The sequence below is a fragment of the Ursus americanus genome, chromosome 11 (genome assembly GCF_024610735.1).
Source record: "Ursus americanus isolate L20-20 chromosome 11, mUrsAme1.1.p, whole genome shotgun sequence".
NCBI lineage: Eukaryota > Metazoa > Chordata > Mammalia > Carnivora > Ursidae > Ursus > Ursus americanus.
In genome coordinates, this window is record NC_142137.1 from 50,860,191 (window position 1) to 50,876,324 (window position 16,134).

The window sequence follows — 16,134 nt, forward strand, 5'->3', positions numbered from 1 at the left end:
CCTGAAGAGAGGGTTCCCTTGTCCATGTGACGTCTGCCAAGGGAGATGGTGAAGCGCTGTTCCACAGTCCGTGGGCCTCTCAATGGTGCTCATCAGCCCTAGTAACCTACTTTGCTTTTAGTTGGCTGATAGCGTCAGGACTGATAACTTATCACAATGAAAGCGTACTTCAGTTTAGCCTGTTGCCATGGAATAACCACCAGGGACAGACAGCTCCAGTGTGACAACTTTCAAAGGTCATCTGTTCTATAAAATGCTCCCTTCATTTGCAAAAAAATTCCCCAAGCACGGCACGGAATAGAGTGATACACAAATGTGACTATTATGCAGTGCTGCAACTTTTGAAAGAAAAATTAAAACCAGGACAGTTATGACTTCCAGAACCACCTGACTCCTCTCTCTCCTAGTATTTATAAACACAGCAAGGGGCACAGGAAAAGCCTCCTGCATCTCAGTGGTGTAACGCATTATAATTACTCCAGTAAGATGGATATTTTAATGGTCTGGATTATTACGTTAGCCTCTTAACTGGTCTCCATGCTTCTGTTTACGCTGAATACCCCCCTGCTCCAACAGCCTACTTCTCAACACAGAGGCCAGAGGGGACCCTTTTAAAACTTAAGTTGGTGCGCCTGGGTGGCTGAGTCGTTAAGCATCTGCCTTCGGCCCAGGGCGTGATCCCAGGGTCCCGGGATTGAGCCCCACATCGGGCTCCCTGCTCAGCGGGAGGCCTGCTTCTCCCTCTCCTACTCTCCCTCCTTGTGTTCCCTCTCTCGCTGGCTGGCTCTCTCTGTCAAATAAATAAATAAGATCTTTAAAAAAAAAAAAACAAACCTTAAGTCAGATCACGTTGCTTCTCTGCTCAACCCCTTCAACACCGTTACTATGACCGACAAGGCCCTACATGCTCTGCCAGTGGCCCACTGCTAACTTTGACTTCATTTCCTACTATTCTATTCCTTATTTTACTCGTCACACCACCCTTTCCATGCACTTTCTTGCACATCATGCACACTCCTGCCCCAGGAACTTTGTAATTACTGCTCCCATTGGCTGACATGCTATTCCCTTAAATTTACACCCTATTTTTCTTTGGGTGTTTACTCAGGAGTCCCCTTCTTGTTGTCTTACCTGTTCAGCATCCCTAACATTTTAACTCCTCCCCAATAGTTTGTATCTCCCCTCTCTGCTTTTTCTCTTTAGTATGAATCACTAGTATACATATATTTTAGTTATTTATCTTGTTTATCTCTTCCCTGAGAACTTAAGTTCCAGGAAGCTTTAAATCAGAATTGCATGGAGAACTCTTGCAGAATTTTAGCTATAAAAGGGTCACCATTTAATAACTGATTGTTACACGCCTCACTCTGGGTTGCAGACTTAAAAGAAATTCGTACCTCATTTTCATCTTTATAGCATGAGCCTTATTTTATAAGTAAGGAAATGGAGTAAAGTAGGTTTACTTTTGGGAAGTATACAAGTAGACAACCGGGATTAGAACCCAGACTTGACCCCAGAGTCTCTACTGTTAAACAGCGTAAAATATGGGGTGCCTGGCTGGCTCAGTTGTTAAGTGTCTGCCTTCGGCTCAGGGCATGATCCCGGCGTTATGGGATCAAGCCCCACATCGGGCTCCTCTGCTGGGAGCCTGCTTCGTCCTCTCCCACTTCCCCTGCTTGTGTTCCCTCTCTTGCTGGCTGTCTCTCTGTCAAATAAATAAATAAAATCTTAAAAAATAATAAAATAAACAGCATAAAAAAACAACTTGGAAATACTTGCATCAATTACTAGGTTGTCTGATCTAAAGATAAAAATCTCCATTTATATCTCTTATTCAAGAACAGACCTTTTGAAAAATCTATAAAAGCCAGAAGTGTGGTGTAATAGAAGGAGCACGATACCCTGGAGTATCAGCATCCTGGCTCTATCATTTACTAGTTATAGGTTTTGAGCAACTCGAGCTCCCTGTGCTCGGGTAAGAACAACTCAAATAGCTTCACCATGCTTCATATTAATGGAATCCCTCAATGTGGAGTGAATTACTTTTTTAAACATTGAGTTTAATGTTGCCTTGCTTTCAGAACTTAAATGTAGTTTTTAAACCTATTATTGGTCAATAATGTTCACCAATACCTCAAATCTTAGTCCTGGAAGTAATGGAGAGTCACAAAGAAACAAGAAACCACAATTCTTTGCACCAAGAAACCACAATTCCTTGCGCCAAAATACTTAATTTAGAAAGGGAAGTCACTGGCCACACCAGCAGTGTTTTTGTAGATTTTGGATGCTGCAGACCTGCGTTTCAGAGACTACTAGGTGCTGTCTGGAAATCAGACAAGCTCCCACCAGATGGACAGTGGAGCCTGAAATATGGTCTCTCTGGCAGTTGGCCAAGTTATCAAAAAATGGGCTTAACTGTGAATCGCAGAATAGCCCAGGCTTTTCGTTGTTGTTGTTGTTAAGTCTGCTATGCTCTTAGAAATTGGAACTACAACCAGAGCTAAATTTAAATCTCATTTAGCAATTATTACATGAAAATACAGAACAGATGAAACTATACAGAGCATTATTTAAGAAGATATCAATATATACTCTACTCCATTTTGCAGGAAACTTACTCAGTCTTTGGTGTTCTTCTTCCCAGAATTAAATTTTTCTTTACTCTTGGTTTTCAAGATTTTAGATGGTTTTATAAGGTGTCAAAACTTCTGCAGTGTTTTTTTGGCTATATGCTTCTTCTACCTTCAATGTATTTAGACACAAACAATCCTAACTTAATTCTGTTCTCTCCTATTTCTCTTTCCCCTTTTGGATCCAACGACAACCAAAAAAGCAGGGATGGTAGACATGGATCCATACAGAAGCACAGTTCATGGTTCATCCAGCAACTCCATGATGGATGGAGTAACCATATCAAATAACTTTATTCCTTTTCTCCCCATCAGTGTATTAGTCCATTTACCACAGAGCCAGCCCCTTTATCACTACTACCTACTGAATTAAAATGCTGTGGATTTAAACTATTGCATTAAGTGATCTTTTCCTAACAAAATACTTAATTAGAACATAAATGTTTAAAATGATGCAGTATTTGTTTTTAATAGTCTTTTAATTTTCATAAATGATATATACAAAGTATATAACATAACATAATGAATACATCAGAACTTACTACCTAACCCATGACTTACATAAAATATTACCAATAACTGCCATCTACCTCCAGGCTCCTCCCTGCATCCCCCAAGGTAACCTCTCTCCTGAACTGTGCATTAGTCATTCCCTTACTTTTCGTTATGTGTGTACAAATATGTGTACATTACATATTTATATTTGCTTACTTTTATAAAAACGGTTTCATTCTCTGTGTTGTGTTCTTATGTTTCCAAGACACACCCCTGTTTTTGTGTGAGCCTACAATTCATTCATTTTATGGGCACTCATTCCATTCTGATACCATATTTATGTATTCACTCTTTTACTGATGGATAATTGGGTTGTAAAAGATCTCTGTCTGTTATCTCAACCACTCACAACTCCGGAAAGTGGGCAGTGAGGATGAGCAGGCTCAATTCCCCCATATACTCATTGTTGGAGGGAAAAACAGGAGCTCTGGAGCCACAGATCCGGATTTGAATTCCGGCTCACTCTGAAGGATGCTGAGGGTGTTCACTGTCATGACTGTGGTGATGGGCTCATGTGTGTAGACGTATGTCAAAACTTATTAAATTGTGTAATTTAAATATGTGTATTTATTTTATGTAAATTATATCTCAATAACACTGCTTTAAAACAGAGAGATTTCAGTTTTGGTATTTTAAAACTATGTGATCTGAAGCAAATGATATAATCTCTCCAAAATACAGTTTCTTCATCTGTGATATGCGCACAATCCAAGCTAGCGCTCATGGTTCCAGTTAAGTACTAAGTAGATTCACAGAGAGCATTAAACCTAGTCTCTGGCTCCTGAACTATTCTGCATGCTGGTGCGTGATTCTGTACTGGGAGATGACAGAGAGATCAACAAGACAGGGATGCTGTGTCCCCATTCAGAGGGGAAGGCAGATGTGAATAGAGCCTTATTCCAGTGTAATGGGATGTTTACAACAAGAGAAACTGGGACAAGTTACTAGAGACACCCTCACTGGTTTGAATGTACCAAGGCCCGGAAAAATGACAATCCCCAAACTTTCATTCTTGCTTGCAAGATACAGAGTAACAAGGTGTCCCAAATTGTAGATTTCTGAACACATGGAGCTAGCATAGACTCCTCTGTGTTCCCACTATGCCCTGAAATTACTCACAAGAGACCCAGTACAAATGACTGCATCTAGAGGCATCATAAGTGTTTTCTAGACCATAAGCCACCTGAGGCCAGGCACTATGTCTATATACTAAGACCAAGTAGCACCTAAATGGTTTTTGAAAAAACCAAAAAACCAAGAATCATGAATGAATGAATACCAGACAAGTCAACAGTGGAATGAAAAATGACTGTAGCAGGCATAATGAGAAGGCATTTGGTTAATTTAGTAATCTCGCCCTTTTATTTCACCCACATGGTGCAAGGAAAAGAAAATGGAGTACAAAGTGAGAGGCCGCGCATTCACGTCCTCCCTGACGCACTCTAGCCACATGCTCTTAGGAAAGTAATTTCATTAATTCTGAGTCTCTGATTCCAGATCATTAAAATGATAGTAATGGGGGTGCCTGGGTGGCTCAGTCGGTTAAGTGTCTGCCTTTGGCTCAGGTCATGATCTCAGGGTCCTGGGACTGAGCCCTGCATCGGGCGCTCTGCTCAACAGGGAGCCTGCTTCTCCCTCTGTCTACCACTCTGCCTACTTGTGCTCTGTCAAACAGATAAATAAAATCCTTTTAAAAAATTAAAAAATGATAGTAATGATTATGAAAATACTTCTTTCATAGGAGTTCCCATGGAAAAGGAGATGTAACGTGGGAAAAAATTTGGAAGCTGTTCGAAAGTGTTCTACCATTATTGTAAAGTTAGTACTAATATGACCGCTAGTAGCTCTACCTGGCGATAACCTACGAAGACACAACCACCAGAAGTGTTTTAGTAGTTGCTGAAACCTCTCAAATTCATTGCTTTAGGCAGGAAATTCTAAGTGGGTGGAATAAGAGACTTAGGATGACAGAGAGAGTAGCGAAATTTCACTGTCCATGGAGTCATGTTCTTTACAGTCTGGTTTGAAAAACCAAGCAGTTTAATAATACTGTGCTAAACATTACTTGAGAATATTCTGTGTGCCAGGCACCACACGAAGAATTTCATAAACACTAATTCATTTCAACCTCACCACATCCCTCTCCAAGGTAGATAAGGTAGCCATGTAATTTACTATCAAAACCAGAACTCCTTTGAAAGTGAAAGGGGGTGCTCTGAATAATTACACAGAATAGCAGCTGTAAACCAGGGCTGTCCTGAGCAAACCAAAACACGGGGCTTATAACTCTTTATAGTGTGGAAACTGAAGCTCATGGAAAGACAATTTATGCAAGACCACTCAGCTTCAACAGGTGGAAAAGCTGCCCCAAACTGGTGTTCTCAAGCATCATGTGATATAAGCCTCCGAAGTGTGCAATTACACAGCAAGGCTCCTGTCCTTTTGTCTTCTTCAAAGTCCTCCTTTGGTTTAAATATCCCTCATCAGTGAGGACTGAAACAGAACCTGAGATGCCAGTTCAGAGTAAAAGGAAATAGAAAATTTGGGGTTCTATCAATACCATTAAAGCCAACCTTTTATTGCCATAATCCCAGTCTAATTTATGTGTTTGGGGGTTAATTTTACCCAAGAGATTGAGTAACCCATGACTGACATCCTTTCTGCTGAGACAATGGGGCCTCTATGAATGTTTTCCTGATTCAGTGAACATATCATCAAATATAACCTCCAGCAATGGCAGCTGAAGAAATGCCCTATCAATTCACGGGAAATGTTTTGGCATCTATAACTAAACTTCCTTCAAATACCTGAAAAACCTGTTTGGTAGTACCTGGTACTCATTGAAAACTGAAAAAAACAAAAACCGTGAAGACTAGAATAGTACTAAAGCAATGACTTACTCTGATTTCGCAGTTGAAAAAAAAAGTACTTTGTGAGATTTCTAAAACCCTTTGCAGACAGCATTTTCATGCAGCAGGTTTATATATAACCTATATTGTTGGAAATCTTTTAATTATTTTTCTTGTTAAACTTTGAAAGATACATGTGGGTTATCATTAGCAAAACACCATTCCTTATACCAGAAATAGGAGTCCTACTTAGTAAATATTTTGCATTAGGATAATTATTGTAGAATAATGATCTAGGATAAACACCCAGAACAGATGTCCCTTAGGTTCTTTGTTCTAATTTAGGTTTTTGGCCTTTACCTTATTAGCAACTCTCATTTTAGGAGAGTGCTTCTATCCCAAGCACATAATAGATGCTTCATATTTTTGAATGCAAATTAGATGCTTTTCACTCTATATGCTTCTTTCAATATCAGAGCATTTGTAGCCTAAGCACTTGTTAAATTCTATGCAGTCTACCGTTCTCTCACCCCCCATCTCTTACCAAGGAAATACAAAGTAAAGTGTTTCCCCAGAACTTTCCCTCACATTTGACCTCTACAAACACTGTATCTAAAATATCCCCAACTGTCAGAGTGGCTTTTAAGAACATAAATTGCATTTAAGGGTCTTGGTCTTAACACAGAAACCATAAACTGCTGGCTTGAAGCCCCTTTCACAGTTACTGGACTCCCACCTGATTTCAAATGCCAACTTGGTCATATACGGAATCCCATAAAGACTTAGGTCTACTCCTGGACTTTATATTCTATATTTAACATTCTGTTCCACTGGTCTGTATACTCAGGTTCCACACTGAGTAATTCCTGACTCAATTTTTAATACCTGGTGAGGCCAGGTCTCCTTCCTCAGTGCTCCTTGGTGTTACAGCTTTCCCAGCTATGACCCTTAGATTCAGCCTCTCTGGTTCTCTCCCTCCTCTTCTCCTAAACTGTTCAACTTCTTACCGGTATTGTGTTAATTTTATAAATTAAAAATGACAGTTTTTTGATACTGAGTCCTCTAAGAGCATAATAGTCTTTTCATTTATTCAAATCTTGTGTTCTTCTATAGAATTTAAAATTTTTTCACATAGATGTTACACTTATTAATTTATCCCTACTTTGCTAGCACAAATTTAGGTTTCTCCTACATCTTGTAACCTGCTTTTGTAGATAGGAAAATTATCGCTTTCCATACATCAATTTCATACCTTACTCTGTCACTGAATTCTATTGATAGCAGTTTCAAATTTTTATTTTCCTGGAGTCACCAAGTATACAAACTTACCATGTACAAAGAATGACAGTATCATCTCAGTCTACTTTTGAGCCTCTTATTCTAGAGCTTTTCTGATCGTTCTGGCTGGTGTTTCCCATACAGTGAAATAACAGCGATAGTCAATGTGCTGTCCTATGCCTCATTCTAACAAGAATGGCTCATTTAAAATCATGCTGGATTTGGTGACAAAGCAGATACATTTTAAGTTATGAGTATCTACTTGTTCCTATAGTATGGGTTTTTAAAAAATCAAGGATGGCTATTGAATTGTATCAAATACCTTGTCAGTATCTATGGTTTTGACCTGATTTTTCTCTTCAAATCTATTACTATGGTTACTGTGTGATTAGATTAATCGATACTGAACATCCTTGCATTATTACTGGGAAAAATCCAGGTTGATTTTTTTTAATATTTGTCTTGTAATGAGCTGTTAGATTATGTTTCTTAACATCCTACTTATGACTTCTAACGATAATATTCGTGAATGAGATCAGCCAGCTGATTTTCTGCTTTGTGTAGTCTTTGTCAGGTTTGGCCTCAGGGTTAAGCTGATTTTTTTTTTTAATAAAAAAAAAAAAATCACACCATAACCTTTTTCTTTGCTCTGGGAAAGTTTCAAGCATTGGATTACTTACTCTTTAAAAACTTTAGTAGAACTCTCTCTATGAAATGAAACCATCTGAGCTTGTTGCTTTTCACAACTTGGTCCATTTTCTTTTTTTAAATGGGCTTCATTTTTCTACCCAGCTTTATCAAGATATAATCAACATATAATATTATGTAAGTTTAAGGTGTATAATGTGATAATTTGCTATATGTATAGACTGCAAAATGATTGCCACAGTATGATTAGTAAGCCCATGTATTACCTAACATAGTTATCCTGTTGTGTGTGTGGGTTTTTTTTTTTTTTTTTGGTTAATCTGGTGTGAATTTTTGATAAAATTTCCGTATTGTTTGAAAATAGAAATCAGTCTGTTAAAACACTCCCTTTCTAGAAGTTCTAGAGTTAGATCTGATACATTACACAAATTAGAAAATCAGTTTCAATATTATCTACTTTGATCTAACAAAAGATGGCATATATAACTTTTGTTATAAATACATAATCATACAGTCCTCTGCTTAAAAAATATGTTAGTGACTTCCTATTAACTATGCAATAAAAGCTACCTCCTTCACTGAGCATGCCCCCCACCCAGTGATTCCACCTAGTCTCCCTCCACCACTACCCCTGTTAACACTACTGGTCAACTCAGTAACTCCAGAGCTGATCCATCTCTCTCCCCTGCCCTGGTCCTTCACAACCTCACCTTCAACATGCCTCTACCACTCACTCTTAGAAACATGCCCTGGGCTTAACCATTACATAGCAACAGATGTGAGGTGTTAGTAGTGGTTCAATAATTGATAATCCTATAGAGTTTACTGAAGGTGCGAGAATAAAAGAATCAAGAATGTTCCCTACATTTTTGACTTAAGCATCTAGTAGAGTGGACTTATGGTTTACTGAGGTAGGGAAAACTATGAGAGGAGCAGGTAGGGTTGGGAGAATCACATACTAGGATTTGGATAAGTTTGAGATACTCATAAGACAAGTGGAAATGGATAGTAAGCAGAGAAATGCATGAGTCTGAACTAGCGATAGAAATTTAGGAAACTTCAGTGCATGGAACTTAAGGCCATGGGACTCAGTGAAATCACCCAAGGAGTGAGCCTGTTTCCGAGGAGCAGAATTACACCAAGGTTTAGATACATGGAAGAAGAGCAACCAACAGATGACTGAGAAGCAATGGCTAGTGAGTGATGAGGAAAACCAGAAGTGTGTGGTCTCATGAAAGCCAAGTATAGAAATTATTTTAAGAAGAAAAGAATAGTAAACTATGCCAAATGCTGCTGAGAGGTTGAATCAGAGGAGGGCTGAGAACTAACTATTGGATTTAGCAAGGTGGACGTGATGATTAGACTTAACGAGAGTAATTTCAGTGGCGTGCTGGGGATAAAAGTTTATTTGGAGGGGGTTCAAAGGAGATTGTGAGAAAAGGCAGTGTTGATGGCAAGTCTAGGCAGTTCTTTGGAGAAGTTCTATTATAAAGAAGAATTGGAAAATGTGGCAGAATCTGGAGGGGGATGAAAGGTCAAAGGAGGGTTTCTTCAAGATCAAAGAAAATACAGCATGTTCGAATGATGGTTATGATGCAATAAAAAGAGAAAATTGATCAGGTAAAAGAGAGAGGGGTAAACTGCAAGTATGAAGTCCTTGAGAAGTTGGCCTTAATCATTCCACTGAAAAACTACTGAGTCCTCACTACATGCCAAGCCCAAACCTAGGCACTTGGGATGCAACAGGGCAGAAAGGAGCGAGGACTATTCACCCATTGCAATGCAAGCAGTTCAACAGGTTTGGTTGTGAAAGGACCTACCCTTGGATTGCCCTCCCCCCAGTGCAGTAAGTATCAAAGACAGTAAGTATCTGAGAGTCAAGCAGAAAGCATGGTGTTTGGAGATTTGAGAAGAAGGCATGAAATATGACTTGGTAGAGTGGAAGAGTGAATTGATGAGCTAACTGCTGCCACTTCAGGTTCGAGGTCAGGCATTTATGGTACAACCAGCTAATATAACCTGGTGTTTTTCTCTAGCCTTGTTTAGCTAGTCAGGCTTTAGTACAGAGCAGGGGTAGAGCTGCATTAAATTGGGGGAGGGATTTCTCTAGGAAACTGGCAGAAGGGGAGGGGGGCCAGTAGAGTTGAAAGTGTGTGCAAAGAAGTGAATATAACTATGGGCCATGTAATCTAAGCTGGGGAAGGATGACTGACGATGTGAAGAGGGTAGGGTCAGTGGAACAGAATTTCTCATGGGGGTCAAATAATGTCTGAAATGGGATTCAAGAAAGAAAGGAAGGAGTGGGAGGAGGGAAGGATGGAAGGAATGGGATTCTAGAGGGATTAAGCTGGAAAGACAATAAATGAAATTATCCTTGACTCTTCTTTTGCTTACGATTTCACCAAATTCTGTAGGATCCACTTTTAAAATAAAGCTAGAATTGGGACACCTGGGTGGCTCAGATGGTTAAGCATCTGCCTTCAGCTCAGGTCATGATCTCGGGGTCTTGGGACCGAGTCCTGTGTCGGGTTCCCTGCTCACTGGGGAGTCTGCTTCTCCCTATGACTCTCCCCATTTGTTCTCTCTCTCTCTTGAATGAACAAATAAAATCTTTAAAAAAATAAAATAAAATAAAGCTAGAATCTCTACCACTGCCACCCTGGTCCCAGCCTGCACTGTCTGTATCTTTGCCAGGATTACTGCAATGGCCTAGTGACTTGCCACACTACTTCCATCCTCAACTCTCCATGGTCTTGTCTCCATACAGTAGCCACATCACATTAAATAGTAAATCAGATCATACTACTTTCCACCTCAGTTCCTCCAGGACCTCCCCATCTCACCCAGGAACAACAAACCCAAAGTCCTCACCATGCTCAATCCAGCCACTCTGATGCTGTCTGGCTATTTCCCCCCACAGGATAACCATATTATTGTCTCCAGGCCTCTGCACTTACTATCTCTTCTTCCCAGAAAACTCTTCCCAAAGACAGTCACATGCAGTGTTCCTACACTTCATTCTGAGGTCTGCTTTAGTGACACCCTCAGAAACTCTTCTTGAACACTCCATCTAAAAAAGAGCAGCCCTGTCACTCTAAAACTCTCTTACTACTGTTTAATTTTTCTTCATAACATGTATCACCACTCTGTGTTCCATTTATTTGTCTACCGTTGTTTTCCCTCTGATGACAGGGACTTTGTCTTTTCCACTTGATGGGTCTGCAGAACCTGTATTGACGCTTGGTTTGTTGGAGATGCTGCGTAAATATTTGTTGAGTCAATGAATGAATGAACAGCCTGTTCAAAAAAGATCTCGGAGAATAACCTTATTCCACTCCCCACTTTCTAGATATGGAAATGAATGCCTGGAAGGCCCAAGTGATACAGCCAAAGAAACCCAAAAAGTGGCAGAGCTAAGACATGAATTGTATCTCCTAACTCCCAGGATGCCTCTCTTAATCTCATCTCTTAGAGTCTCCCTTTCTGACCATTGACACAGCCATTCTTTTGGTCTAGTCCTTGGTATGACTGCCCATTACAACAGCCCTATGACTCTTCTTCTTACATATCTTACCCTCTCCCCAGCCCTTCCCCACTTCCCGACTGCCCAAGCCAGAAGAATTTCTCTTTTGCATGTTACTATATGACAAACACTTACTGCAGCAGGTAATGTGTAAGACCCTTTTTAGTCTGGCTAGTTCTCTCTACCAGAGAGCTGTAACTTCCTTGAGGCAAGTATAGTTACCTTACCAATCGTTGCATTTGGCAGTATCTGGTATACGGCATATATTCTTAAGAAACACTTACTGCACCGGCTACTCTACTTCATGGGATGTTCTCCAAGATTTCTGCCTGGCTCACTCTTTTAATCCCAATCACGTCTTTGCTCAGGAAGGCCCGTCCTTTTAATTGAAAATGGCAACCTCACCCTGCCCCCTTCTGCGTTATGTTCCTCCAGAGTGCAATCACTTTTTTTTTTTTTTAAAGATTTTATTTATTCGACAGAGATAGAGACAGCCAGCGAGAGACGGAACACAAGCAGGGGGAGTGGGAGAGGAAGAAGCAGGCTCATAGCGGAGGAGCCTGACGTGGGGCTCGATCCCATAACGCCAGGATCACGTCCTGAGCCGAAGGCAGACGCTTAACCGCTGTGCCACCCAGGCGCCCCTACATCACTTTCTAATACAGCATCGCTGCTTCTGTATTCCTGCCTCACTGTCAGATCAGCCACTATCAAGGGCAAGGATTTCTTCTGTTTGCTTCATTGTTATGTCTTCAGCACCTAGAATAATCCCTGGCACACAGGACCTGCGTAATAAATACTTGACTTGAAAATGAATTATAAGTCTGTGCTTAAAGTAGTTCTGTTTGGGAACACATCGAGGAGGGTAACGGAATAAGTCCAAATAACTACCAATGATGGCCGCGCCGCATGGAGACACTGGTGCCTCCTCATGATACGGTGAGCAGTGAGGGGAGGGTCACAGAGACTTTTAATAAAGACTCCTGATTCAGGGTATGTACTTGGTAGTGATTGTTCCGGAATAACTGTTGAATGAATGAACCAGCTACGCAGCCCATCGTGCACTAAGCACTGCACGGGGTGCACACCAATGAAACCTCCTCCCCAACTGGAAGATACTGCAGCACTAGTTGGGGTGAAGGACCCATAGGAAGTGGTAGCAAAAGCACAATGACCTATAAAGGTTAATTTCCACACCAATTTCAGGGCTTTTGTCACTGAAAGCAATACTAGGTCTTGTTGACTTATATACAGTTAATTAAAAAGAAAAAGCATATGGTCTGGTGGGAAACATGGTAATTAATCCAATAGCTATGAATAAACAAAAAGACGGAGACTGTGCTCCAAGACCATCAAACTGGATGTGGAACAGGGAGAGGCGAGTGGTTTTTTTGACGCTCCATGAAACCAAGAAATTACAGAAGTTAATGCAACACTGACTGATGCAGCCTGAGAAAGAGTTGGGAGGGTTTGGAAAGGAAGGAAGGAAGTTAGTTCGTTCACATGATGGAATAGTTTGTTAGCTGATGTTTAATTAGTATATAATCATTCATAATTAATACATTATATAATTTGATATTTACTTTATTCTGAAAAATTTCTTACATTGAGAAGACATTCAAGCCTGATAACATAAAAAATTCTGAACATAATTCAACTTGGCTCTATATATTTAAGAAAAGAAGTTCCGTTTAAATATCACTAACGGTATATTTCAAGGATTTCAAAAACACTTTTAACCAAGGATATAAAGCAGTAAAGAAAGGTAAGATTTGAAAGCAACTATGTGCTTTCATGGCGGTCCAAATATAGGAAGGCCAGGAGTCCAGACATTGTGATTGAGCCTGTAACCGAGAGGGGGTTTTCAGGGAGTCCCAGAAACAGCTCACCCTCCCAGCACACACACCAGCGAAGGCTCCTCCACTGCTCCCATGTCTCCATTTTACAGAAGCAGCATTTGGCCCCAAGAAGAGATCTACGGTTCCACAACTCTGGTTTCTGCTCTAGTGGGTCCCAGCGCTACCAAGTCACACTATGGTACTTCTTATGTCTGATAGGATATGTCATATGTCACGTCCTATCATATAAAGGATGACATTTATGTACATGTTCTTTTTCACATGATCATTATCTGCTGACTCATTTTCAACGTGACAGGAGCCTTGTCTTCTTAGGGATAAAGATTTTTTTACTTTCTTCACACATTCGGGAGAGGGCTGCTTGGAGGGGCCCACTGCAATGCACATAGGAAGAGAAACTAGTCCACAGAGACAAGACTTCCCTCTGATGTGAGCATCACGGTAAGTAAACAGCTATGGGAGAATTTAGACACTACAATTCCACTTTCCAGAAGGCCTTTGGATGTTGTCTCAGTAATGTCAATTTGTCACCAGGGGACTCTATACTCCTGGATACTCACAACTTACACACTCACACTGCACCAAACCGCCTGTCTCACTGGGCCATTATAAACTCAATTTTCCTCCTCTTAGCATCAGTCAAAGGTTGAAGTGTATCTGGATAAAGAAAGACAATCTCATGGGTGGGGAATCTGGGGAGATGACGGTCAAAAACGGTACCAGCCTTCAGTTGTGAGTTGAATGAGCTCTGGGAATCTAATGTACAGCATGGTGACCACAGTCAATACTACTGTGCTGTGCACTGAAAATCTGCTAAGAGAGGAAAATTTAAGCATTTTCACCACATGCAAAAGAAAGGTAACTATGTGAGGTAATAGATGTGTTAATTATGTAAGTACGTCAGGGGCATCTGGGGGGCTCAGTCGGCTAAGCATCTGCCTTCGGCTCAGGTCATATCCCAGGGTCCTGGGATGGAGCCCGAGTTGGGGTCCCTGCTCCGTGGAGAGCCTACTTCTCCCTCTCCCTCTGCCCCTCTCCCACCACTGTGCTCTCTTGCTCACGTGCGCTCTCTTTCAAATAAGTAACATCTTTAAAAAAAAGATCATATACATATGTCAAATCATCACACTTTAAATATATACAATTTTATTTGTCAATTATAATTTCAATAAGGCTGAAAAAAATTTTTAAAATAAGAATAGAACAAAATCCTCACTACATAATTCATCTTCTAATTTCTATTTTCCTTACTCTTGTCAATGAGAGAAAAATAAAAGTTTTAAAATTAAAAACCAGATCAATTTTGAAGTAGCTGCTTTTCCTACTACAGTAAGAGAACTTTGTGTATTTTGAGTCCTAAGGAACTAAACTAATATGTGAAAATATTTTTAAAGAAACAGGAAAAAATATTCTCAACAAACAAAGATGGGGTCCCATCTTCATCAGAAGACTAAAACATCATGGTAGTAATCTCCCATTTTTGATGAACTGTTATCCACCCTTTTCTCTGATGTTATTTATTTGAGGAAGGACAATAAATTTTGAATAATGTTCTCTAAACAATAACACATTTACGTATTCACCTAATTCTGACATTTCTCAGGTTAATTAAAAATGGTTTCTAAACCAAAACATGTCCATCAAACTTCAAGCTTCTAAACCAAAACATGTCCATCAAACAAAACAAAAAACCATGTAAGTTAAAATCTCCTTACATTTTTATTCTTTCAGGGGCATCTATTACTGAGAAAATATATTTGTCTTAAGTAGTTTGCACGTATCATAAGAGATGGCATGAGAAAAAAGACTTGCATATACGAAACAGCATCTCCACAGTGAACTGACGGGTGCTGTAATATTTAAGTGCTGCCTCTGTTCAATCTTTCTGAAAAACACTGACCACTTGTGAAACAGTAGCATTTGCCTGTTGGACTTAGAGCTCTTTTTTCAGGAATCTGACTGGGTTCTTGATCATATGAAAAAACCAAAACAACAAAAATAAGACTTTCATTTTTTCTATCCAAAAGAGAATATTCAAAAAGCACAAATATACTGAATGTGACCCTTTGATGAATTCTTTGAATCCTGACCTTACCTTTTAAAAAAAATTTTAGACTAATTTTAGACTTGCAGAAAGGCTGCAATGATAGCACCGAGAATTCCTTGTGACCCTTTACCTAGCTTCTCAGAATGATGACGTGTTACATAATCATGGCACCTTTGTCAAAATTAAGAAATTTATTTGGGACAACATTATTAACTGAAACCGGATTTTATTCTGATTTCACCAGTTTTTCAACTTATGTCCTTTTTCTGTTCTGGGACCCAGTCCGGGATCCCATGTTGAACTGGGAAGCCTTACCTTTTGATCTGTTTCTTCATCTTCATCTTGATAATCATCGCAGAGTGGGCTGGCGTTGGCTGCAAAGGTGGGCCCCTGGGAGTAGTACTGAGAACTTCGGTAGCCATCCCGCCGCAGTTTGTCACATTCTACAGAGGGTACAGGCCAGGGAGGGGAGAAAGGGCATAAAAAACCAGGACTTGTTTACTCTCCTTTTACCTCTTCTAGTAATATTTTCCTAGGTATAAGATTTCAAAAAAATACTATTAATAATGAAAATGATGACAAAAACAACTAAGAGGGGTACCTGGGTGGCTCAGTCAGTTAAACATCCAACTCTTGATTTTGGCTCAGGTCATGATCTCAGGGTCGTGAGATCGTGCCCCACATCAGGCTCCACACTCAGCATGAAGTCTGCTTGAGATTCTGTCTCTTCCTCTCCCTCTGCTCC

General features: G+C 40.1%; 1 protein-coding gene across 9 annotated transcripts in view; it reads right to left on the reverse strand.

The window, feature by feature from the left end:
- NHSL1 (NHS like 1) overlaps positions 1 to 16,134 on the reverse strand; it is a 290,075-nt gene that overhangs the window by 23,848 nt on the left and 250,093 nt on the right. For all 9 annotated transcript variants that reach the window (XM_087865526.1, XM_087865523.1, XM_087865524.1 and 6 more), the window contains one exon: positions 15,705 to 15,832. In XM_087865526.1, the coding sequence (XP_087721652.1) occupies positions 15,705 to 15,832 (128 nt within the window). The remainder of the gene's footprint in view (positions 1 to 15,704; positions 15,833 to 16,134) is intronic.